The following is a 26,357-nucleotide window of genomic DNA, read 5'->3' as shown; positions in this document are numbered from 1 at the left end:
CCTTCCGTCTAATCAACGATCACCAGTATGGATTCCGTCAGTGTCGATCCACTGGAGATATTCTGGCTTATGTTACCCATTTATGGACTAATTCAATGGAAAGGTTCGGTGAAACAAAAGTAGTTTCTCTTGACATCTCAAAGGCTTTTGATTGTGTTTGGCATAAAGGTCTTCTAAACAAGCTTCCATCTTATGGTTTGCCAACTGTTTTTAGTAATTGGTTATCCAGTTTTCTCTGATCGCTCACTGAGGGTGATGGTAGATGGCTCTCTGTCTTCTAACTTCTCCACTAATGCCGGTGTCCCCCCAAGGTTCAGTTCTTTTCCCCACTCTTTTCCTCTTGTATATCAATGACCTTCTTCCATTGACTGGAAATCCTATCCATAGTTTTGCCGATGATAGCACATTGCATTCAACTTTCCATTTTGAGAAACCTTGTCCTGCTCAATCAGCTTCAACTTCTCGAAAATCTGCTACCAATTCCTTAAATGCCGATCTTCAGGTAATTCTCCAGTGGGGCAAAGACAACTTAGTTGATTTCAACCCTTCTAAAACTCAGTCTTGTCTTATATCTCGCAAAAAGGATTCTTCTGCTCCTATGCTTATCTTTAGTGACACTCCGATTTCTAGGCAAAATGATATATCTCTTTTGGGAATTACCCTGACTTCTAATCTCTCTTGGCACAAGCACATTACAAATATTGCTTCCTCTGCATCTAAAAAACTTTGTTTTCTCTTTCGCTCTCGGCGTTACTTTTCTTCCAAACAGCTGCTCACTCTGTATACATCGCAAATCCGCCGTGCCATGGAATATTGTTCCCACATCTGGGGTGGTGCCCCCAAAACCTCTCTCAGGCTTCTTGATTCCATTCAGAAGAGGGCAGTTAGGTTGATTAATGATTCATCTCTAACGGAGTCTCTCCACTCGCTTTCTCGTAGATACACTGTTTCTGCTGCATGCCTCTTCTACAGATACTTCCATGGGCACTGTTCTTCTGAATTGGCTTCTATAATTCCCGCTCTCTCTTTCAAAACAGTCCGAACACGTGCCACCACCAGCCAACATCCATTTACTGTCCAACTTCAAACCCATAGAACCAACTTTTCATCTTCCTCATTTATTCATTCAACTGCCGTTTTCTGGAACAACCTTCCTTCATACGTATTTCCTGAAAATTACATCTACAGAAGTTCAAGTCCAATGTCAACAAATATCTTCTTTCGTCTTCTTAACCTCAAACCCAAGCACGGTACTAAGTACTATAGGTTCTAATACCTCTCGTGTTTGGGGTTCACATAAAAAAAAAAAAAAAAAAATTCATTTAAAACATCATTGTCCTTGACACATCCTTCCAAGAACAATGACTATTTGGTTTTTGCAACTTCATATAAGAACCCCTGATATGTATGCAAGCATTACTTTGGATTGGCATTGATCCAGTAACATCTATATATTTAAAATGGAAGCCGTTTTCTTTACTCCATCAGTGTGAACAATAGGCTTAACCAATCGGGCTGGAAGTGGCCTCAAATTGAAGATATTTCTTCCTAGGTGTGCACAAAATTGTTAAAATTTTAAAATTCTGACTACAGGTAGTTCCCACTTCATGAGGGTTTTTTTTTTTTCCCAAATATCAAGTATCATCAGAATCGGAAAATGAACATTAATTGCAATAAATAAATTCTAAACATTCATAAATACAGCATTTCAAATCATGCACATAATTATCCAATACCTTACTACTGTGCGTATGTTTATTTGTTCAAGCAGAAATAAAGAGGGAAGTCAAACTCAAAGAATTTTGGAAAGCATTCCATATTTTAGATGCAATCAAAATAATAAAACGAGCCTGGGATAAAATTAGAGAGAAGAACATGAAGTGTGTTTGGAATAAACTGTCATCATTTTATTGATAATTTTGAAGATTTCAAGAACCAGCAGAGATTGTACAAAATGAAATAGAAGTGGTCGTTAATATTACTAACCAATTGCAGCTTGAGGTTTCTACAACTAATGTCACTGATCAGCTTCAACCACACAATGTAGAGCTCACAAATAAAGACCTCCTTGAAATGGCAAAATGTGAAGAAGGTGAAGAAAAAGAAGATTTAACAGATGAAATTCGTGTTCGTTCCTTTTCTCTCAGAGGTCTTGACGAAACTTTTCAACACATAGAAAAAGCAATTGAGATTTTCGAGTCACAAGATTCAAATTTCTAGTGCACTAGAAAAGTTGCTACAGATTTAAAAATATGCTATCATGAAATTTCTAAAGAAAAGAGAAGACTGTCTTGGAAACACACCACTCTTGAAGCATTTCCGAAGAAGGAAACAACTCCTTGTGCTTCCAACAAACCGAGTGCTGAGCCAAAGAATGAAGTACCATCAATGAGTGTGCATTTAGTTAATGATGATGAAGAACATTCTTTAACATAATTTATTTATTATTATATTTTTTTGATTTTAAAGGCTATGTTTTCATTTCTTTCGATAAATAAGTCATTGTTTAAGCATAAACTATTATTTTGTTGACCTTTATTTAACATTACTATAGTGAAATTTCATTGTTGGGAACGCAATCCCTGTTTTTAACATTATGTCTATGGGAAAATATTCCCGCTTTACGAGATCATGCTAGGAACAAATTAACTAAGTCAGGAACAACTCTAGTTTTATTTTACGGAACAGGCCAGTTTTGTACTACAACGAGAATAATTCAACATTCAGTTCATAGATGGAGCCATAGGAACTGTTAACTGTTAAACAAACAGTTGTCTAAGTTGATAAGGCATTTTTTTTTATTAAAATTTGCACGTTTGCACAATCGTGTCCAGGGCTCCCACTCACAAATTTTAAAAAAACTTAGATTGCAACTTAAATAAACCCAAAAAAAACCTAGTTTTCATCATATAGTATAGCGACACAAATAAGATAAAACTTACCATGCAAAAATATCTTTTATTTAATTGTAATCAGAATTTTCATCCCATTCAGTTCCCTCCACATTTATTTTTTGAAGTTCTTTCATTTTTTTCAAACGTTCTTCGTATCTTTTATGACAAGTTCCTTGTATGACTTCTTTTACCAATTCTGATTTAGGTTTCCATGTATAGCAATTTTGATTAGATCTATTTATCGCCTGTTTTGCCATTAGTCGATTTTTCACAGTTTCTAGTTTAAGGGAGTTTGTGGCTTTTGTTTTTATATGGTTTACTTGGGAGAAGATTCTTTCTACGCTTGCCAAAGAGTGAGGTAAAATAGTTAGACTGGTCATAAAGTTAGATAAAATCTCATATTTAGAATTATTAAAGCCATCTTTTACATTACGTAACAGATACCAAAACTCAGGGATGGTTTTGTAAGAGAAATCTAAATCTTGATTTAAACGAAATGATCTCCGTTCATCATCTAGAAGATCTAGTTTGTCTTCAGAAACAAGGTGAGGGAACTGCATTGCTAAATGGAAAATTGAGGATGTCGAATTGGCACGATCATGTATCACTGCTGGGTCAAGAACATTGAGACTGGCGATAATTCCATCATCATTTAGAGGAAATCTTTTTCTGATTTCCATACAAAGTTCAACAAGAAATTTTAAACAATCATTTTTAAACCTGCTTTCACTATCATCAAGTGGTGTTGAATTTAATAAGGCCATACAACGGCCTCCCAAATATATTTTATTCAGAGGCTTATGATTTATTGCATTGCTTGGATCAATTTCAACCAGCTTGCACGAAGTAATGACTTCTTCTTTTATGAAAAAACTAAGAATATTTTTATACTCAATTGAAACCATTGAATGAAGTAAGTGCAATCTGAAATGCTCAGATTGAAATTCAATATTCAGGCAGTTTATTTTCTCCAGTGCACATCCTAAAAACAACAACATATGCTTAGTTCCTTTGGTGATCATAGTATTGTAAATATTCCCTGCACCATCGATTTTGTCAATTTTGGATTGAGACTGAAAATAAAGAACTAACGCATCCCACTGCTCAATAATAATTTTTATTACATTGCCACGGGATAACCAACATGTTTGTGCTAATTTGAGGATTTTATGCTTAGCAGTATCTACAACATCTTGAATCATTTTGAACTCGTTTAATCTTTTACTACTACGGGAAAAATAACAAGAGATACCTTTTATAAATATTTCTAGATATGATGGTAGTACCTTGACTGAATGACTAGCACATAATGCAAAAAGAATGGCAAACACATCCCATTATATACTGATGGTACATCCTTTTTTAGCAATGACTGGAACCCACTCTTAGTACCCATCATAGTGGCACAATTATCACTTCCAAAGCCAACGAGATTACTTATTTGAATGTTTTTTTCAATGAAAAGATCTTTTACAGCTTGATAAAGCCCTTCTGAAGTACCATTTTCGACACAAACAGTGTCAAGTAATACATCTACAACATCAAGTTTTTGAATATCAAAATATCTAACAACAACAGCTAGAACTTGCGATAAAGATAAATCTGTACTTTCATCTATTATCATTGAAAACTTGTTGTTTCTGCATATGTTAGAAATGTATATTTTTTCATGATAGGCTATGCCATCTTGTATAAGATAAGAAACTTTAGTCGTCTTCATCTGAACTTGTTTTGCAATATTGCTATCATGAAATGCTTTCTTACATGTTTCTATAAGGTGATCACATTGCGCAAATGGAATATTATGCTCAGAAATGAGTGCAGCAATTGTTAACACTGCCTTTGCTACTTCTTCATTCTCCGTAGGTTTACGTTTTATGAAGAACGTGTCTAACGTTGAACTTGTCTTAGCAATATTTGCACTTTTTTTTATGTTTAACTGTATTTTTATGTGCTAGTAACATCGATTTATTGGCATTCTTTAATTTAATTTCACAACAAATACAGTAAGATGCACCTTTTTCATTACTGTCTTCTTTCAATCAATCCTTTAATTCCGGATCTTCTAACCATTCATTTCTAAAATTTTGAGTATACCACCACTTACTCATCTTTCTCTGTGGGGAACAAGTTTCAGACATTGTGGGCAATTTGTGGGTATGGCTAGTTAGCAGTTATCTTATTTAAAAATGTTCTATAAAATAAAAAATAAAGCACTAATCCATTAACATAAAATAGAAATAGTCACTACAATTTAAATTTATTATATCATTGTATGTAGTACACGAATAAATGTAAAAATCACACCAAATAATGCAATAATACCAGGAACGATCACGAAAGACTGTGCAGTAAAGATCGCCTTCCGCCTGCTCAATAGGCTGCGCATACATGTTAGTACACATGTATGCTTACATGTATGAACATGTAAGCGTAATTTCATAGTGTAGAACCCTGCGAAAACTTTTAAATCCTTTTACATTTGTAGTATTTTGTACAAGCACTTGAGATATTACAAATTATGGTCAGTATTGTTAGAATATAAAATTAAGAAAATTGTAAACTGTTATTAAATGTATTAAATTTTATTGTATTTACAAGAAATAAAAATAAATTTTGACTTAAAATTAAAAATTACCGAAAAAACCCAGATAATGAGATATATTTGTGAAAAAAACCTATCAACCCAGATGACAATCAAAAAACCCAGATCTGGGTGGAAAAACCCAGGAGTGGGAGCCCTGATCGTGTCCTTTGTTCTGAAAAAATAAAAATAAATAAATAAATAATAATAATAAACCCCTGCTACCAATTGCGAAATTCTCTACTAGTGCTGTCTACCTTAAAAGAAAGAACTAATTGTTAGGATTCCATCAGAGCTCGCTATATGTCCCCATGTTACTCATCATTTTAGTTATCCACTTCGAGTTTATTTATTTTTTTTGTTTTGAGGTTATTTAAGGTAAGTAATTTAAGGATTTAGAAGTATGTCACAGTCAAAATGCTACTCTGAATGGCCGTGTTGAACGTACCTTGCGGCAAAGGAGAAACATGCCTTTTTGTGTTTCTGAAAATGTATTCAGGATTGTTTTGAAAGACCGATCCTGAATACATTTACACAGATATACTGATACTACATGGGTACTACATTTCTTTAGGACTAGAGAAAAAATTTGCTACCAATTGTGAAATTTTTGCGATGGGTATAGCTAGCTGTAGCCATTGCGTATGATAGACCTAACTGATTTTATCTCAAATTGAAGATATTTCTCTATAGGTGTACAGAAACATGAGAAAATATAAAAATTCTGAATAGTAAAAAATCCAAATAGTTTTATTTTACAGAACAGGACAATTTTCTCTACTAGTGCTGCCTACCTTAAAAGAAACAATAGTTTTATTTCACATAAATAAGAAATGAGAGAAGAGTCAACGTGTACTGGCTTACCGGCTCATGACCAAATACGCACTACATTTCTTTAGGACAGCTAGAGAAAAACTCTGCTACCAAACTTGCAAAATTTTTGCAAGGGGTACTGCTAGTAATGATTATTCTTGCATTGTACTGTTGTTAACTGTTCACTGAAAAATTTATTATTTTTAATATAGCCTACTACTTTATTTTACCAGTCTTCTGAAAATGTTCCCTACTGCCAAATATGTTTTTAACTTATCTGTCATGCAAACAGTAACTTTCAGAGTGAGTACCATGCAAGGAATCACAGATTCTGTAAAATAAGTACAGTCGATTCCAGTTATTTGGGACACATCGGGACTAGCGCATTTTGGCCCAATTAAGCAGCTGCCCCAATTATGTGAAGTTTCATGTAAATAGTTAAAAATACAGTGGACCCCTGCTTTACAATTGGCTCACTGTACAATAAAATCACGTTACGATGGACTCACCATAGTCAAGTACCATTCACTATACGGTGTGTAGTAAGCGCCGGTCATTGATCACGTTTGTGAATTGAATTTTAATTCTATTAAACAGCAATTCTAATTAGGAAAATAGGAGGAATATTATCCACAGGCTATAAAAGTAAAGATATATTAAACAAAAAATGTATCCTTTATTACCTTACCAATTAAAAATTAAATGATACATGATAATCAGAATAATTAATACGTACTGTAATATGTACGTACTAACTAGTTGCCATTTCTGTTCACTAACATTTGTGGGTGGGGGTTAAAATTTAAAAAAAAGTAAAAAGATAAGCAGTCAATAACAAAGAACACAGCACACAAATTGCAAGTAACACGATATGCACAAGTGAGAACGGAGTAACAAGTTACGAAGCTTTAAAAATAGGAATGAAAAGACGATTCTGAAAATTAATTTTTTTATATGATTGAAGATTTCATGGAAGTGTAAACACATTTCACCATAATAACCCATAGAATTCCAGCTGTCGGTATTATCGCAAATTCAATAAGATTGAGTTTACAATCCATTTATGATAGATTGCACTATCATAAATGGATTGTAAACCAAACCACAAGGTGCAGTCGGAGACAATCGTAGGGTAATCTCCAGTGCTGCGGTCTCCTGCCCAATTAAATGGTATGTTGTCCCAATTAAACGAAGTAAACCCTGGCTATTTTCTCGATTGGGTTCTGTTCTTTAAGATTTGTCCCAAATAAACGGCTGCCCCGATTAACCGGTGGCCCAAATAACATGAAATCCACTGTATTAAAAAAATTAAAATTATTAAATGAACAGAAAGTTATAAAATAACACCAGTAATTTTTTAATATACTCTGTTCACTCTAACTTTAATCCTGATATAAACAAATACATGTCACAGAGTAAAGCTCTCATTGGTTAGTTGCTAAAAAATACAGTGGTATTTTGGTAACAAACTAATGATAGCTTTACCTGGTGAAGTATATTTCTTTATGTCAGGATTAAAATTAGAGTGAACAGAGTACAGAAATTTTGCTTTTACCATTGCAGCAAAAATATCACAAATATCATTACAAGATTTCCATACAAACAATTATATGAAATGGTGGTGAAGGGATAAGAGGGGGGATAATTACCATAATCCTCCAAAAGAAGAGTCTGAAAATGAGATAGAGTTATTCTGTCTTGTTTGGTAACTGATTCTTCTTCTTCTTCATCCACCTGGATTTGACAAAGTTTCAGCCAAAGATAATCATCTGTCTTGTCAGCAACTTCTGAATGGTCATCATTAATATCACAAGATCCCAGTATACAGCAAACAGCTCTGTAAATAAAATTGCATATATTTATGGCATTTTAAGACATTTTAAAATAGACCTAAGCAACATGTAAGCTCATGGTCATATTATTGCTTGTGTCGTACTTCAATGTTAACTGCAGCAGCAAATAGAAAGATTGTAGAAAACAATAAAAAATACTGCAATAAACACTATCCATCTTTTGTATGTGCTATGCTGATAATCTGGTAATACTGTTCCATCCTTCTGTGTCTCCCCCCCCCACTTTTGTTTTATTCATCAAAAACTTTTTATACTTCCACTTTTTGAATGTTTGCAGTGGCTTGGGGGAACAAAAAATGCTAAACAGGCCTGTTCAAAATGAAATTTACAAACATTAGAAATATGATGAAAAAAGTATACAAACAAAAAAAAGGATAGTATGAAGCAGAATACCAGCTCTATCGTTTTTTCATTTTATTTTCAGTCTGTGGTGCTCAACATTGATATTCCCTACTAGTTAAAAGTTTCCAGTTTGAATTTTTCCAGTTTCCTCTTCAGTAAAGGGATCTTTACTGAATATGTCTGCAAAAGCAAAGTTAAGGATTTATGGAAAAAAGAGAAGTCAGGTTTCAGACTGGGTATTAAATTTTCTAGATTCTTGGATTGTACTGTTGTTAACTGTTCACTGAAAAATTTATTTTTAATATAGTCTACTACTTTATTTTACCATTCTGAAAATTTTTACCAATAATTTTCAGCAAAATATTCTCAAAATCAAAAATAACTTGTCTGAAATTACCATTTGGCAAGCTGAAATCAGGACCCACTGTTTCCTTTTTTGAAGGTTCAAATTTATTTCTATTTAAGGAAAAGTTAACCATGGAAGCTGCTCTTGAAAGGAAAGTATTACATCTGTTGTTGTTGGGTTTTTTAGGAGCATTAGCAACTAAGGCCATATTGCTCCAGTGATATGCGGTGGTCATTCCCTGACCTTTCCGCATCCTCCATATTTGGTGGCTCACGGGCTCGAACCCCGGTCTAATCAAGAAGAAACAAGTTACAAAAAAATTTTTAAAAAATAACATACTTCAACTCTGTCCATCAATTTTTAGCCAAGAGTTTGTTTTGCTGTTCTTGACACTTCAGTAGTAAAGAAAACTTAATTTTCTGTGAATTGAGTGAGTTAAACAATGTTCAGTCAAATTTTTTAAAAAAATCATCTTTATGAAGAAAAATGAATTCATTTAAAATTGCAATGAGCGTATTCAGGAAAGAAAAAAAAAGACACGATTATACAAAATCTAGGTTTTTTTATTTTTTTTATTTATTTTTTTATTTTTCTTTTTAGTAATGCTTTAAAAAACATCATTCTGAGAAAAGTGATTAGAATTACTTACTTTTTAATCATATATTTAGATTTCGCCAAATTTTTATATCTTTCATTTTTAAATTTGGCTTGGCAAAGCAGTATGAACATGAAAGAAACAGCTTCATGGTTAATCTCGTCCTTAAATAACTTATTTTAAGCACACAAAAAAATCCTACAAATTTTACCTTGAAAAAATTTTTCAGGATAAAATTTCACAACTGTTATTAAACTTAGATTTTTTACAGCTGTACTCACACTCTTTTCAATTCTAACTGCTCCAAAGTAATATCAAACTGGTCAAAAGTTCATGCAAGTACTCTCTGACTAGCTTACATAGCTATAATTGGCAAGAGCAATTAGCACTATATTACTAAGTTCACTGTTTGCACAATTATACACAGTAAATAAAACAATGCTTGTTTTTATGCATCACTCTACAATAGCAGCAAAGCAAAACTTAGCAATCTTGTTATCACAAGAAAGAAATTTACTGAATTTCTTCACAGCACAATTGTTATCTTTTTCCCAATGACTAAATTAACCTGTTAACTGTATATCCATGAATGACTATTTTAAATGAGCATTACAAGAATTCTGCACGTTGTTAATAAGAGTGACTAAAAATTTCTCGATTAATTAATATCATCATGTTCTGAACTTGTATGTATACTTCAAACCCGTTTAAATCAAACTGGACATATTTTGTTCCCTTCAACTTCGAATTAATGAGGTTTAACTGTACAAGTACAGAAGAAGGAATTTTAAATTAACAGATGTTATTCTGGAAATGAACAATTGGCACTTATTTTTCAGAGATGAATGGTTTAAGTGTGTTTTGAAAAGACTGAATTTCCATACAGTAACCGGTACTTTTCGTGTTGGGTGGATAATTGTTTGGTGTACATTCTGGCAGAATTTTGTTATGTTAATAGAGCAGTGCTTTCCAAAATTTGACTCCCACATGCTATGTACACACCAAATAATTCAACAACCTACCCTTTTGTTATTTATCTTTAAAGAACACAAATGATGGTAACAAATAGGGTATAGTGTTACACACAAACAGCAACAGGAGTTTCTCCCAACGCCATGTTGTGACTTTTTGACAAAAAAGGGAGCTCTGGTGGAGAGAACCCTGATGTCACCTAAGCTTTAGCATTAGTAGAGGCATATGATGCAAGAAAGCAAGCTTATGCAGCATCAGCCAAAAAAAAAAAAAAAAAAATCAGCTCCAATTTCACCCATCTGTTCATTCCAAATACCTGTTCAACTTAGCCTTAAATTTATTTAGACTATCAACTTCCACAACAAAAGATGGAATTCTGTTCCACCAATCAACTACCCGATGGCTAAATGCAAACATCTGCACGTCTATCCTACAACTGTCTTTCCTCAATTAGAATTTATGCCCTCTCAAGTGATTATTCTGAGCAAGAGGAAGAATTTCATCAGCATTTCACATGCTCAAACCATTCAAGGCTTTATACACCTCAATCAGATCACCTCGCAGGTGCTTAGTCTCCAGACACCGTAATCAACATAAGCCTTTCTTCGTAAGAGCAACCCTTCGTTCCATTCACTAATCTCATTGCCTTTCTCTGTACTCATTACAACAGCTCTACATCCTTCTTCAAATGAGGCCTTCAGACCTGTATACAGTACTTGAGGTGTGGCCTGACCATTGCCTTATCCCTGCTAGAAAAATTCCTGTATATCATTAACAAGACGCCATGAGCTACTTTTGCAAACCATCTGCACTGCTCAGAAAACTTCATATCCGCCTGCACAATTACCCCCAGGTTCTTTTCATTCTCTACCACTGTCAGTGTAGTACCAAAGAGTTGATAGGTTACTCTGGCGTTATTGCTTTCCATATGTAGTACTTTACATTTGCCACCTTTCAGCCCATCTGCTCAACTTTTCTAGATCCTGTTGCATCGGCATACTGTCATTAACAACCTTGCCAACCTTCTTATCGTCTGCAAATTTGGACATTAAGCCTGATATACCATCATCAATATCATTTATAAAAACAGAAAACTACAATGGACCCAAAACTGAACCCTGAGCGACTCCACTAATAACATTAGTCCACGAAGAACAGTGCCCATTGATTACCACTCTGTCTTCTCCCACTCATCCATCCCTTTATCCATAGCATCAATTTGCCTCCAATGCCACACTGCTCCAATTTGTGCAGTAGTCTTCCATGTGCAACAGTATCAAAAGCCTTTCTAAGATCCAAATATATGATATCAAAATTATTCCCTGCATCCAGTTCCTTTTGAGACCACATCATAGTATCCAATCAAATTGGACAGACAAGACTTCCCCTTAATAAAAGCATGCTGTGTCCGAGCTATAACTGAAGTCTTGTCTAGTTGATCCTGCAGTGCTTCTTTAACCAGTGCCACCATTAATTTCCATGGAACAAAAGTTAAACTAACAGGTCTATAATTACTTGTGTTGCCCTTTGATCGTCCTTTGTGGATTGGGGTCACATTTGCACATCTCCAGTCCATTGGTACCTCCCCTGAGTCCAAGGAAGCTCTCATAATTATAGCTATCGGTTTGCTTACTTCCTTTGTTGCCTCCTTAAATATAACTGGATAGACTCCATCCACCCCAGAGGCCTTTCTTATGTTTATCTTCAAAAATTTCTCCTCCACTTTCCTCTCAGTTATTACAAGATTATCTAGCTTACTGCCAGAGTTTAATTCACCTCTGGCATTCCCCTCCTTGAATAACTCCTCATGTGTGAATGTAGATGCAAAACACTTATTTAGTTTGTTAGCCACCTGAGCAGGATCGTCAACAGTTGAACCATCAATATCTAGTGGACCAATCTGATTCATCCCTTTCCTTCAAGAGTTTACATAGGTAAAAAACGCTTTCCTGTTTTTCTTTGCATCCTTTGCCAAAGATTTCTCATAATCTGCCTTTGCCTGCCTAATCTCCTTTGTGACTTGGTTACTTATATTTATCATAGGCTTCCATGTGACCCGTTAATTTATATGTATCCCATGAATTTTTCTTCTCTGTCACATGTCTCATTAGTTCATCTGACATCCATTTAGGCCTAAACCTTGAACAATATTTCTTAGTTGGTATGTAAAGCCTAGTAGCTTCCAAGATAAGTTCTTTGAATGCTTCCCATTTTGAATTTGCTGTTGGTATACCATGAGCTACTTTTTAGATGTTGGTAACATCTTCAGTTAGTCCCACTGTATAGAATTTAAATACTGTCTCAGACCATCGTAGTCGCCTTTACAAAAGCAATAACCCTTCCCTTTACCCCTGATCATAGTTACCTCTGAGTTATCCCACTTGAGCACACTGTGATCACTGCCACGTAGTGGTTCCTTTATCTTCAGATTCTTAATGCACGAAGAATCACTACTGATAATCACATCAAGAGTACTACTCCCTCTAGTTGCCTCCCGAACATGGTGATGTAGAAAACAATCATCCAATAAATCCACAAAAGCTTTGCTAGTGTGTGACAAAAATTCCATTCAATATCGAGGAAATTAATATCCCCCATTACAAGACTCTCTGATTTATTGGCCCACTATTTCCCTGTACAGTTTTTTTTATTATACTCATCAGTCATTAGGCCACTCCTCTCAATTTTAATCTCCCAGTGCTCATGTCACATCAAACTGACGCGACACTGCAATGTCCAGTGATGTCTACTGGCTGCACTTCCTTGGATTTAATGTGTTTCTTTACTAATAGCATAACCCCTCCTCCCTTCCTATCCTTCCTGTACACATTGTACTCCCCAAATTCCAGTTCTGCATTCCTTATATCTGTGTGACACCATGTCTCTGATATCCCAACAATATCTGCCTTTGATGTTTTGACCAACACCTGAAATTCATCAAATTTATTTACCAAACTCCTAGCATTGGTGTACACACAAGTATACATGCACCTGTTCCTATTCTTAGCTACCCTAATACAACCCATGTGTTTACTTGTACCGCAATGACTCCCAGAAGTCTCTGAAATACCCTGCATCTTGTTTTCCAGGCTGCTGCTCATTCCAATAGAAGCAGTGCAAGAATCACTTTCACCTCTGCCAGTGGCTACTGTTAATCTATTAGTCCATGTATCCCCACTAAGCTAGCAGTTTTCGGACCTACCTAATACTGCCCGATAGCATCAGTAAATATTCTTGCACGCTTTCTATTTAGGTGTATCCCATCCCTGTAGAAGCAGGCTCTCCTGTTAACAAGTACAGACCAGGCTGAAAAAAATTCTACCCCTTGAGCCTTGCCCAATCTCTCCAGGTCCGAATTGATCGACAAGGTTCTCATCATTTACTCCCTCCTATCGTGTCTGGGCAGAATTGCACACTTTCAAATTCAACACTAATTCACGCCTTTTTTTAAACAGTGACCTGTACTTGTTAAGTAATTCTGCTGGTCTCCTACTCTTAATATCATTGGTGCCAACGTATATAACAATATCACCTTTTGTGCCCTTAAAAGATGATATCTGCTCTACAACATCATCAACCTTTGCCGCTGGCAGACATACCCTTGTCCTGTTCCAACTATCATCTTACATCAGCTTACTAGGGAGGGGCCAAAAAAAAAAAGAAGCTTTTATTGGAAAGGAGAGCAGGAGTGACAGTTGTGCCCCATCAATAGGAGATATTGTTGCACTGAAAAGAGGAAGAAATAGAAGCCATCACCCACTTAGGATGAAGCTATCAAACTTGGACTCCCTAAAAGGAATGTTCCCATGTAACACAATTGAACACTTCAACACCTTCTCCACTGATCCGGTAAAGTTTGAAGTCAATAAAACCTACAGAAGTCAAATTATAGACCAAATCTAGACTAAATCACCAGGATTGCTGTGAAAATTGAGTAGTTTTTATTAGAAATTTGATGATATGAACAATTAAATGCAATAATGTAATGAATATAAATAAATCTGTATGTTAGTTGCTGATTAAGAAGTCAACCTATGTATTTAACTCTTCAATTATCAAGATCTATGTTATTTCAAAGTGAATACAATTAAGCAAATGTATATATCTATTTAATAGTTATTATTATACAATAATTATATTGTAAAAATATGAAAATTTGTACAAAAGTGTATAATGTATATTTTAAAATTTCTGTACACCCTCCTAGCCCACTTGCTGTACAGGGGGTGAACCTTGTGTTAATAAACTGATAGTAAGTAAAAAAGTAAGTAGTTTGGAGGATGGGTAAAGAGCAGGAGGGCAGAAGATAGGAAGACTTCCTCTGTCCTTCAAATTAATGAGGTGGAAATTTGAAGGAAGAGGGGGATTCCTGCAGAAGCAACCCATCCTCCACAGGGAAAGGAACTGTTAAGAGTAGCAGAGTTTTTAGGGTAGTAGAGCCTACCAGGTGAAGGTTTGTGTAAGGAGTGGGAAGAGAGTTTGTGTAAGGAGTGGGAAGGGCAATGCCCTAGAATTGAAAATAAAGTAATTAAAGTCATAGAGGCCAGAGCCCTATGTGGGTTACAAATTAATGATGGTAAATGCAATGGTACACAACTTCCTTTGTTTCAGGCTAAAAAACATATAAATAAAAAAAAGAGATAGAGAGCAAAGCCATCTGAAACTGACTAAGTCAGTTAGCTTTTAGACAGAAAGAACATATCCAAAGTTCACTGGTTGCTGAGTACAAAGCAGGCAAAAAATAAATTCGTAATATATTATTCAATAATTACAGACAATTCCCGCTTTACAAGTTCCCGGGTTTACATGTTTTAACATGTCCCCCCCCCCCAAGTATCAAGTATCAACAAAATCGAATATATGAACATTAATTCAAAAAATGAATGTTAAACATTCATAAATACCGCATTTCAAACCACGCACGTAGCTATACAATACAAGTGCACCTTGCTTTACGATATTAATCTGTTCCAGAGACGCCATCGTATTGTGAAAATATCGTAATGTGAACCCAATAACACATTGTTTTTTAGTTATTCATGCCAAGACCTCGGAAGTTGAAATTTTCGCTATATAACTAAGCTATTTATCTCTCTAAAAGGTCATTTTTATAATGGAAATTGTATTAGTTACCAATTCAAATCATTAAAATGCACTACACTTTCATCATCGCTATCATATGTTCCATTATAACAATCAATTTTGAACGACTGTGTGATATTTTTCTAAAGCACATTTGTGGATGTCACGACCATAAAACAATAAAAACAATTTGCACTTTCCAGTTTATTGGGCTTTTCTGTTAGTGCAATCAATTATAAATGAGTCGTAAACTCGATGTTACTGCATTTGCAAAATTACCGATAGCTGAAATTGTGTGGGTTTTTACGTTATTATATGTCAATCATATAAAAAACATAAATAAATTTTCAGAATCTTTTCTTAATTTTTTTTAAGCTTCAAAAACTTGTTACTCCGTACAAATCGTGTTAGTTGCAATCTCACTTGTGCGTATCGTGTTAGCTGCAATTTGTGCATGAAAAATGCTTATGCATGCTATCGTGAAATTTATAAAGAAAAGAGAAGAGATTATCTTGGAAATAAACGCCTCTTAAAGCATTTCTGAAGAAGACGACGACTCCTTGTGCAACAAACCAATGAGTGCCGACCCAACAATGAGTGATCAACAAGTGTGCATTTAGTCGATGAAGAATAAATATTCTTTAACATTTGTAAGTCATAAATAATTTCTTTAATTTATAATTTTCTTGATTTTACAGGCTATGTTTTCATTTCTTTGGATCAATCATCATTGTTTAAATATAAACTAATTAGCTAACTAATTTTATTGTTGAGAACGTAACCCCTATTTTTAACATTATGTCTATAAGAAATAAATTCCCACTTTACGAGCGCTCGCTAAGAACAAATTAACTCTTAGTCGGGAACTACCTGTATATATTTATCAGTCAATTACATCAATATATGCAGTGAAAGGAAATCAGAGTAAAAACAGTGTTGATACAATGCCAAAATTTGGTGACATCCCCTTGGATATGACATGATACCCCGAGGTGTTGTAACATCCACATTGGAAAGCTCTGTAATAGAGGGTGTAACACTAAGAACATAAACCACAAAATTATTAATACTACATGAGAAATGCTTGGAAATATACAGAAAGCCCTCACTGAACACCTCAGACTTTGTAAAACAGATTCTGAACATAAGGTGCTCAGAGCATCCACTGTCGATATGAGATTCCAAATGTGTCTGCACAAAGAGGAAGGAGCATAGTAAATTTAAGAACCCTTATTCTTCCACTTACCCCTAATACTTTCCTCTTCAGTAGGCTCCGCAAGAAAAAGTAAAAAATTGTTAAATCCAACCACTTAAGTGGCCATAATGGTTCACAAGTCATGCTGCAGGTTTTCTATAATTTAGTGTTATATCACATCAAGTTTTGCAGATCATAGGCAATGGATACATTTGATATCTGTTATGAGTGGATCTATTTCACAAAGTCTGAGGTATGTTTTCTCTATGCTTCACAGCATATCATATGTTCAACGGTATGAATACAAACAGACACTATTCATGATGAATATTGTACTCATAACTTGTTTACAGTATAGCACAGTAAGAAAGAAAGTGTTCTAAGAATTTTGCTGTGTGAAAGTGCATAGACCTAATGGGAGCTGCTTGAGCTACAACAGTGACTATATCCAAGACGCAGTGTGAGAAGTTTCTTGGACTTTATTTAACTCTATGATCTGGATAAACAAATCAGAGTTCAATAGAGGGTGTAACATTAAGAACATAAACCACAAAATTATTATTACTCTATAAAAAATGCTTGGAAATATACACTGCCTTACCATTAATATCTGGGCATCCCCTCCATGGATGGGGAAACGGGTCCTATGCATGCAACACATCACAGAACCTGCTATAAATGTGCACACTGGGCTTCGAACAGACAGACAACTGCAAAAGTGGACACGCAAAATGACATTCAAAAGAATTACTACAACAGTTCAACAGAATTGATCACCTCAACAAATGCTAGATGCAGATTAACGTGGTGTAAGGAGCACGAATCCTGGACTGTAGAGCAGTGGAAAAGTCCTATGGACAGATGAGTCGAGATTCACATTCTACCAGTCTGACCGCTGTTCCTGGGTGTGGCCAATGCCGGGGAAACATTTCCTTTCTGATTGTATCCTCCCAACAATGAAGTTTGGTGGAGGCAGTGACATGGTATGAGGCTGCTTTTCATTGTTTGGCTTGGGCCCATTAGTCATTATCGACAAAACCATGAATGCTGTGCAATACCGGGATATCCTGGACAATTATGCACTTCAAACATTATGGCAATACTTCAGGGAAGGCACTATGGCATGGCAAGACAACATGCCATGCCATACTGCTTGGATCATAACAGAGTGGTGTGAGGCCATGGGAGTGGAAAAGTTGGATTGGCGAGCCCAGAGTCTTGATCTAAACCCTATCGAGCACCTTTGGGATGTATTGGATTGTCGGGTACATGCACATCAAGATCGCCCAAAGAACAAGGCCGAGCTGGTGGCTTCATTAAAGGCCAAGTGGAGGAACATATCACTTGACATTTATAAAAAGCTGGCTGAGAGTATGTCGTGAAGATTGAAGGTCATCATAAAAGCAAAAGGTTAACACAAAATAAATGACACAATAAAAGCTCTTTTTCTGTCTAACAGCAGGTGTCTGGATATTAATGGTAGGGCGTGTATACATTGGTAATACATTCCTGATCAGAAACTATTATTTTTTTATTTATTTTTTTTTTTTTTAACTGGCTCTTATTTGAATGATTTTGTGTGCACATAGTAGTGTTGCCACAGGTTGGCAGAGGCTGCCTAAAACAATGATTAAATAAATAAATACTATATTTCTAAACATTTATTATGAAGGCATTAATGAATTCATGATTCAAGTTTGCAAAAAAAGATAGCTCAAGTTTGTTTTAATTGTAGATTGTATATTCCTACCATCTGTAAATGCATTAAAAAAACATTTGCATCTTTTGAATGAAGTCCCACCAACCATGCTATTTTTCAAGTAATTTCTGGAATATCTATTGTGGATTTATTTTAAAAAATACTTTTCATTGGAATTAATCTACCCAATTAACCATTTCCCTTTCTTTTTTCCCCATTTTACAACCAAAAAGAATAACCAATAAAGCACAAAAACCAAAAAAACTCCAATATTAACCCTATAAATCATTGGAGATTCAACATATTTAAATGCAAATACAAAAACCATTTAAATATAACAATATTTAAATTACTGTACACACAATACCTCTTATAAGGATCTGTACTTGTCCTAACAGCTCGATGATAGTAAAGACGGATCTGACCTTCACTGTTCACACTTAACCTGAAAGTAAATTAAGAGTTTTTGTTTGAAAATTAACAGCATAACTCAAAAAACAAATATTTCACTTTGAGTCTACAACAGGCTACTACAAATAATACTGGTCAACACATAAAATGTTACAAAAATGAAAATACCCAATCTTGACTAATTTTATGCTACTGAACACGAAAATCACATTAAAATTTGCCAACTGGCTCTTGTTTTCGAAATACAGTTGGGGTCTATATTAGTGAGTTACTCTACATTACAACTATGGCTCTTGATAAGATGCATGGCAACACTGCGAAATGCATGGCAACATAAGTTGTTGTTGTGTAAGATTAACATGCCCCATAATTGTGTGAATAGTCTGTATGTGGAGAAGTCAAGTTCGATTGAAGAAAGCATTCCTTAGCTCAAGCCATAAAAAAAGGCCTACTTCTTGTACTCTGGGTGTAAAGTAGGCAACCAGGACAAGGACTGGGGTCCACACATATGCTACACTACCTGTTCATCAAAAGGGAAATTTTATGCCTTTCGCAGCGCTCATGATATGGCGGGAGCCAACAAATCATGTCACGGAATTTTACTTCTGTATGGTGCCTCCTATTAGAAGAGGGATGACAATGAAGAAAAAGCGGACAGTGGTACCCAAATATACCATCTGCAATTCGTCCCATGCCTCACATTGAAGTACTACCCTATTCCTGAACCACCTGACCATTTTTCTGTACACTCTGATGAAGATAAAGACACTGATGAACATCAACTTGTTATACACGAAGAAGTAAAGCAGCCATCTATATCAAGGGATCCACCATTTTGTCCTTCTGAACCACATAAGATCACAGAAAGTGAGCTTAATGACCTCATCAGGGATCTTGAACTGCCGAAGAATAAGGCAGAGCTTTTGGCCTTGAGGCTACAACAGTGGAATCTTCTAGATCATTCTGTGAAAGTGGCAACATTTCATATTCAAAATAAAGACTATGATAAATTTTATCAAACAGAAGGTGAACTCACTGGTTGCAAGGATGTCAATGGTCTAATGGCAGCAATGAACAATGAGGTACATTCCCGAATGGTAATTATTCATGATGAGTAAATTTGTTCTACACTGATTGATTGTTTAGTGAGCACTTACGAATTTTGTTTTTCTGATATATGTAATAAAATATTTGCCTTCCAAAACCTGGGTCAGCTTATGGTCCAGAAAATATTTTCTTTGGGATCATTTATTGTGTGTGTGTGTGTGTGTGTGTGTGTGTGTGTGTGTGTGTGTGTGTGTGTGTGTGTGTGTGTGTGTGTGTGTGTGTGTGTTATTGTAAAAGCCCAAAATCTGATTAATCATGGGACTTACCAGTACACTTTGGTAATCGCCTGAAATGTTCAGTTTATTTCCTGAAATATCAACACATTTCATTTTACTTCAGGCTTTTACTACTCTCTAATACACACAATATATAACACACACAACCTTATGGAGATGTGGGATATATCCTCTCCGTGCATTCACTAGTCCATTTGATAATTCTTTCCATTATCTGACTAAAGTACTGTTGTTGTTATTTGGTTTTTAGGAGAATTAGCAACTAAGGCCATATTGCTCTGGGGATATGCGGTGGTCATCCCCTGACCTTTCCACATCCTCCGTATTTGGTGGTCAAGGGCTCGAACCCCAGTCTAATCAAGAAGTGCGTGCTACGCACTGCTGCTCCTGCCCACCTGGCTAAGAAGGCACCTGACTAAAGTACTATATATTGTGCTCAGAATATAGTGAATATTTTATCCATGTAACTTTGCAGGGATGACAGATATAGTCCCCATGCCCTTGTTTAAAAAATCAAAAATGGTAATGATCCAGGAAATCATCATTGCTTCCCATTACAACCATCAAAAATTATCACTTTTGCAATTTTTAAACAAGGGCATGGAGAGGATATATCCCACATCTCCATAAGGTTGTGTGTGTTATATATTCACTATATTCTGAAAATAGTTATTTTGTTACCAAGACAACCCACAAGGTTGTCTTGGCAACCCAGTCACCACAGCAATATATTCTACCTATGCCCTTATTTAAAAATAGGAAAAGTGTAGAACTATTGAGGGAAACATCTTTTGATATTTCAGACTTTTAGCAAAACAAATTGGTAAATCCATTTGTTTTTCTGGGGAATGGTGAAAAAGCCTGCAAATTGAGGGAAAGTGTAAATTCTGAGAAATGAAAACAAAGTTTATTTTTAATTTTAGTATCTTGAATACAGTGCAAATAATCAGCACTTAAAAAAAAAAAAAAAAAAAAAAAAGCATTATTTAAAAAGAGTTAAATCATTTATTCACTTATAAGGAATAGATATATTGTATGTCTGCAGATTTTAAAGTAAAATATAGAATACCAAAAACACAGACATATGCAGAGTATAATAACAATCTGTGAAAACATATAAAAAAAAAAAAAAGCAATATTAAGAGCTACTGTACACTTAATTATATGAAGTTAGAAGAGCTAACTCTAACTTATCCCCTTAAATGATTTGTGGCCAGCACGATTTCAACCTGCATATAATTAATAGTGGTCTTATTGCTAACAGCAAAATACTTTGCCATTAACATGCATCCACATGGTACTGCACTACATTTAACAAATGGCATTGTGAAAAAAAGGTTAATCTGCTTATTTAAAAGATATGAGGCATTGCTACAGTAGTCTGTTTTAATTTAGGGGTTAAAAAAAACAAAAAAAAAACACACACAAGAAAATTTTTATGTGGATATCTAAAATCGTAATTACAGTAAACTGTCGATTTTAATGTATTTCAGATTTAATGCAAAAAAAAAAAAAATTCACTGGCACAAAAGTGTATCTCGAGTAACCTCGTAAAGTATAAAAAAATTGGTAACTTGTTATCACATTGTTAAATGTACCCTGTTTCTTCCTTATAGTCTTACTTACATTATGTCACAATGGTCCCCATGAAAATTGGTGAAAAGAGAAAATGTATATATCTCAATGTTACTCAGAAAGTAAGTTGTTAGAGAACTCTGGTGAGTGTTTTGAACAACTGTGAGATTATGGAATTAAAATGTTGTTAGATAATGTAAAAATGCAAGGCTAAGCCTGAAGAGTTTTAAACGAGCCTGAATATTCACCAGTTCAACTTTGGCTTCTTAACTCCAACTCTGCATAGTTTTTTCAGGAAATGTTACAGGATAGTGGTCAATTATCTTATGCTATGTACTATGTATTGATCAATAAAGTTGAAGTAAATAAAAGCCTGTTTTCTTTATTATTTAATTTTATTTTAATGTTTAAATACATACATATACAGAATTACTGTTTAAATTTTCAATTATATGGATTACATATAGTCAAGAAAAAAATTTTTTTTCAATTTAAAAAAAATGACAATAATGAACATCTTTTTCCCATATTAGTCTGTATAATCAATGGTTTACTGTATGTGGTTCTAATAGTCTATTTAATACTGAAAATTCATTGAAATGAGGACATCACAACCACAACTGGTCCAGCAGAACTACTTTAACAGGAGTACTTAAAATAAATAAATAAAAAAACAATGTTATGTGAAGACAAGGGAATATCAGGGAATATCTATCTGTTTCAGGATGATGGGTTTAATATTAAGTATAAGAGTGCGTAACTATATAATTAGGATTTAAGTGAAAATTTCCTTGGTATTTTCCATTTTTAAATTTAATTTGGAAAAGATTCTTATCTTATTTTTAACATTCTTTATTCTCTGGAAGTGACATTTGGTAATAATGGAGTTATTCTTTAGGTGCATCACAGAATGTATAAAACTCCTGGATGGTGGGTGCAGGAGGGGGGGGTCACTTCCAGTCATTGAATAATAACTAATAACTATTTTGAATGTTGAGAAGTTTTTTTTTTTTTTTTTTTTATTACCATGTGGATTGAAGGCTGAGAAGATGAAAGAAGGTACTTGTTTACCTTAGACTTGCATTTCTGTAGATTTTAATTATATGTACAAAGGGAGGTTGTTCCAGAAATAGAAGTTGAAGAAATAAATGAGGAAAAAGAAAAGATGGTTCTGTGAATTTTAAAGTTAAATGGTAAAAGGATGCTGAGTGGTTGTGGCACTCAGACTAGTTTGGAAGAGACAGCAAAAATTATAGAAGCCAATTTAGAAGAACAGTGCCCATGGAAGTATCTATAGAAAAAACATGCAGCAGAAAAAGAATGTCTCTGAGAAAGAGACTGGAGAGAGAGGGGCTCTGTTAGATATGAATCATTAATTAACCTAACCGTGCTCTTTTAAATGGTGTCTAGAAGCATGAGAGAGGTTTGGGGGCACTGCCCCAGATGTGGGAACATATTCTGTAGTAGGGCAGATTTGAGATTTGTAGAGTGAGTAGCTGTTTGGAAGAAAGGTAATGCCAAGTGCAAAAGAGTAAAATTAGTTCTTTAGAGGAAGTAATGTTTGTGATGTGCTTATGGAGAGAGAGAGAGAGAGAGAGAGAGAGAGAGAGAGAGAGAGAGAGAGAGAGAGAGAGAGAGAGAGAGAGAGAGAGAGAGAGAGAGAGAGAGAGAAGTCAGGATAATTCCAAATAGAGATGTGATTTTGTCTAAAGATCTGAGTGTCATTGAGGAGCAGAAGCATCCTTTTTGTGAGATATAAGACGAGACTGAGTTTTAGAAGGATTGAAATAAACTAACTTATCATTGCCCCACTGGAGGTCAGCACTGAAGGAATTGGTAGTGGATATTCAAACAGTTGAAGCTGTCTGTGTTTCTCGAACTGGAAGGTGAAATGCAATATGTTATCATCAGCAAAACTATAGATAGGATTTCTCATCAATGAAAAAATGTCACTAATATACAAGAGGAAAAGAGTGGGAGAAAAAACTGAACCTTGGGGAACAAGCACTGGTAAAGAATTTAGAAAAGAGAGCCATCTACTATCAGCCACAGTGAACAGTCAGAGAGAAAACTGGACATCCAATTATAAAAAACTGTTTGCAAACAATAAGACGGAAGTTTATTTAGAAAACCTTTATGCCAAACATGATCAACAGTTTTTGAAATGTCAATAGCAACTGTTTGAGTTTCACCAAACTTTTCCATTGAATTTGTCCACAGCTGGGTAACATAAGCCAGTTTATTACCAGTGAATTGACACTGAGGAATCCACACTGGCAATCATTGAGCAAATAGAAGGATTCTAGATAGTTTACAAATTGTCAGTTGATGTGTTTGCTCCATTACTTTATGAAGTGACCAGAATGCTCAATTACCATTTGGACAAGAAGAAAGTTTTCTACTCTTAGCCTGTTCAAAATCCAGTTTGGACTGATCAATAACTACTTTACAATTACAGGTGACCCCCGCTTAAAGCTGATAATTCGTTCCGGAATAACAGAGCGCTAAGTGAATCCGCGCTAAGCAAGCTCCGCATTCCCATAAGGTAACATATGTATTTGTAAGTTGCGGTCGGTGCCATAGGATATTTCCAATGGCACTGATAATCAATAATAAACGGTAGTGAAAGGATGCACAAATGTCGGTCAAAATATTTAATATTCAAATATTTGTACATATAAAATATTCTGCATTACATACGTATATAATTATGTGGTAACTACTTACGTATCAAAATTAAATTTAAAATTCCAATTAAAATCATGAATTTAATTGATCTAAATTGATTTTAATTGATTTAATTTAATTGATGAATTTAATCATGAAAAATGTGTCGAAGAGCTTATAACTGATTTGCTTTGGAACTTGTACTTTTAACTGTGATGTTCTTGGATGGTTCAGTACATTGGATAGAATTAAAATACATATATTTACTGCATGCTCTTGGCTTTGTTTTCACAGCTGTTACTGCGTGATAGTAAGCAATGAATGAGCCTAATTTGATATTGACTGTTTTGATGAAATGGTTACATTTGCCTGAGAGCTAATTGATCTCTGTTGCTAAATGTCTTGAGCATAGGTTGATAAGTTGCAATGATCTCTTCACTTCCTAATATGTAATACAATATTTTGCTCTATATCATTGGATTTTTTCCCTTTTTTCCATTGCACACACTCCCTGGACTAGGCAGTGCAATCACCTTGACAGTTTGGATATTTTGGGTGTTCAACAAAAACAATCCATATAGGTATGAGCTCTGGAACCACATGGTACAGACAGCTGAACACTCCCATTGGGAATGCCAATATTTCTGTCACTTACAACATTGCATGGAATTAAGAATATAAGGCCTAATAGAGCAGTCTAGGCATTCAGCTGTAACAGTTGTCGGTGTGCCCTTTTGTAAATAAACTAAAAGGGGTATTAATTTTAAATCCCCCACAGCGTTACCACCCAACAATAAAGTCAACCGATCCTTCGCCGCTTTGAAACCTGGCATGTTTTTTGTTTCTTTCAATATGAAACTTCTTTTAGGCATTCGTCTCCACAAAAGTCCTGGCGCCTCCGTAGCCAGGTGGGAAGGAGCAGCAGTGCGTAGCACACGCTTCTTGATTAGACCGGGGTTCGAGCCCGTCACCACCAAATACGGAGGATGCGGAAAGGTCAAGGAATAACCACCGCATATTCCCGGAGCAATATGGCCTTAGTTGCTAATGCTCCTAAAAACCAAATAACAACAACAACAAAAGTCCTGCTTCATCTATGTTATAAACTTGTTGAGAAGTATAACACTACCCCTCTTCAATAATTTTAACAAGTTCTTTTTTTGAAAGTTTCGGCTCCTTGATCTGCACTTGCGGCTTCTCCCTAGATTTTAAATCTATTCAACCAGCCCTTACCAGTTTTAAATGGTTCCACATTTTTTTTTTTTTAGGTGAGTTTTCTTCATATCATCATATTGTATTGGCTAATATCTCTCTCTTTTTTTTATATATATATATTTAACTTAACTGAATTCTGCACTGGACATTATCTTCAATAAAATTAGTTAAAAAGTCTTTTCCATTTCAATCCTAATAGCTGGCCTAGCCCTAGTTGCAGTGGAACAGCTATCTTTCCCAATGCTAAAAATAATTCTTTATTTTTTTATAATTGTTATTACAGTTAAACTTGCAAGTTCTAAATTATGGCACACATCCGCTTGTCTTTGACCGGAATCGATTTGCTTCAAAACATCTAATTTAATTTTCAAATTCAGTCTTTTTCTTACATTTATAGTCTTCGTACTGCGCCCAGACGTTGCTTTTTTCATTCTTATCGGCCATTATTAACTCTTCGAAAATGGGTTTTTTTTTTTTTTTTTGGTAGTTGTTGGCGCATCGGCTTCTGGGGCCATAATGCACCTTCCAAGGTTTTTGCAGTACTTTGATCCAAGCCCTAGGCGGGATTCAAATCCACGACCTTTGGGTTGCTAGGCAGGTTTTGGTTTTTTTTGGTTTTTTTTTTTTTTTTTTTTAGGAGCATTAGCAACTAAGGCCATATTGCTCCGGGGATATGCAGTGGTCATTTTCTGACCTTTCCGCATCCTCCGTATTTAGTGGTGACGGGCTCGAACCCCGGTCTAATCAAGAAGCGCGTGCTACGCACTGCGC

General features: G+C 35.1%; 1 protein-coding gene across 2 annotated transcripts in view; it reads right to left on the bottom strand.

Annotated features, from left to right (window-relative positions):
- LOC150090015 (nuclear pore complex protein Nup93-like) overlaps window positions 1-26,357 on the bottom strand; it is a 220,838-nt gene that overhangs the window by 77,947 nt on the left and 116,534 nt on the right. For both annotated transcript variants that reach the window (XM_090368937.1, XM_090368936.1), the window contains exons 13-14: window positions 18,743-18,820; window positions 7,941-8,128 (exon numbers count right to left, since the gene is read on the bottom strand). In XM_090368937.1, coding sequence (XP_090225063.1) covers window positions 7,941-8,128; window positions 18,743-18,820 — 266 coding nt within the window. The remainder of the gene's footprint in view (window positions 1-7,940; window positions 8,129-18,742; window positions 18,821-26,357) is intronic.

This window comes from Mastigoproctus giganteus, chromosome 2 (genome assembly GCF_048544385.1).
Source record: "Mastigoproctus giganteus isolate SK-2022 chromosome 2, ASM4854438v1, whole genome shotgun sequence".
In the NCBI taxonomy this organism is placed as follows: Eukaryota; Metazoa; Arthropoda; class Arachnida; order Uropygi; family Thelyphonidae; genus Mastigoproctus; species Mastigoproctus giganteus.
This window is presented reverse-complemented; position numbering and strand designations above follow the sequence as displayed.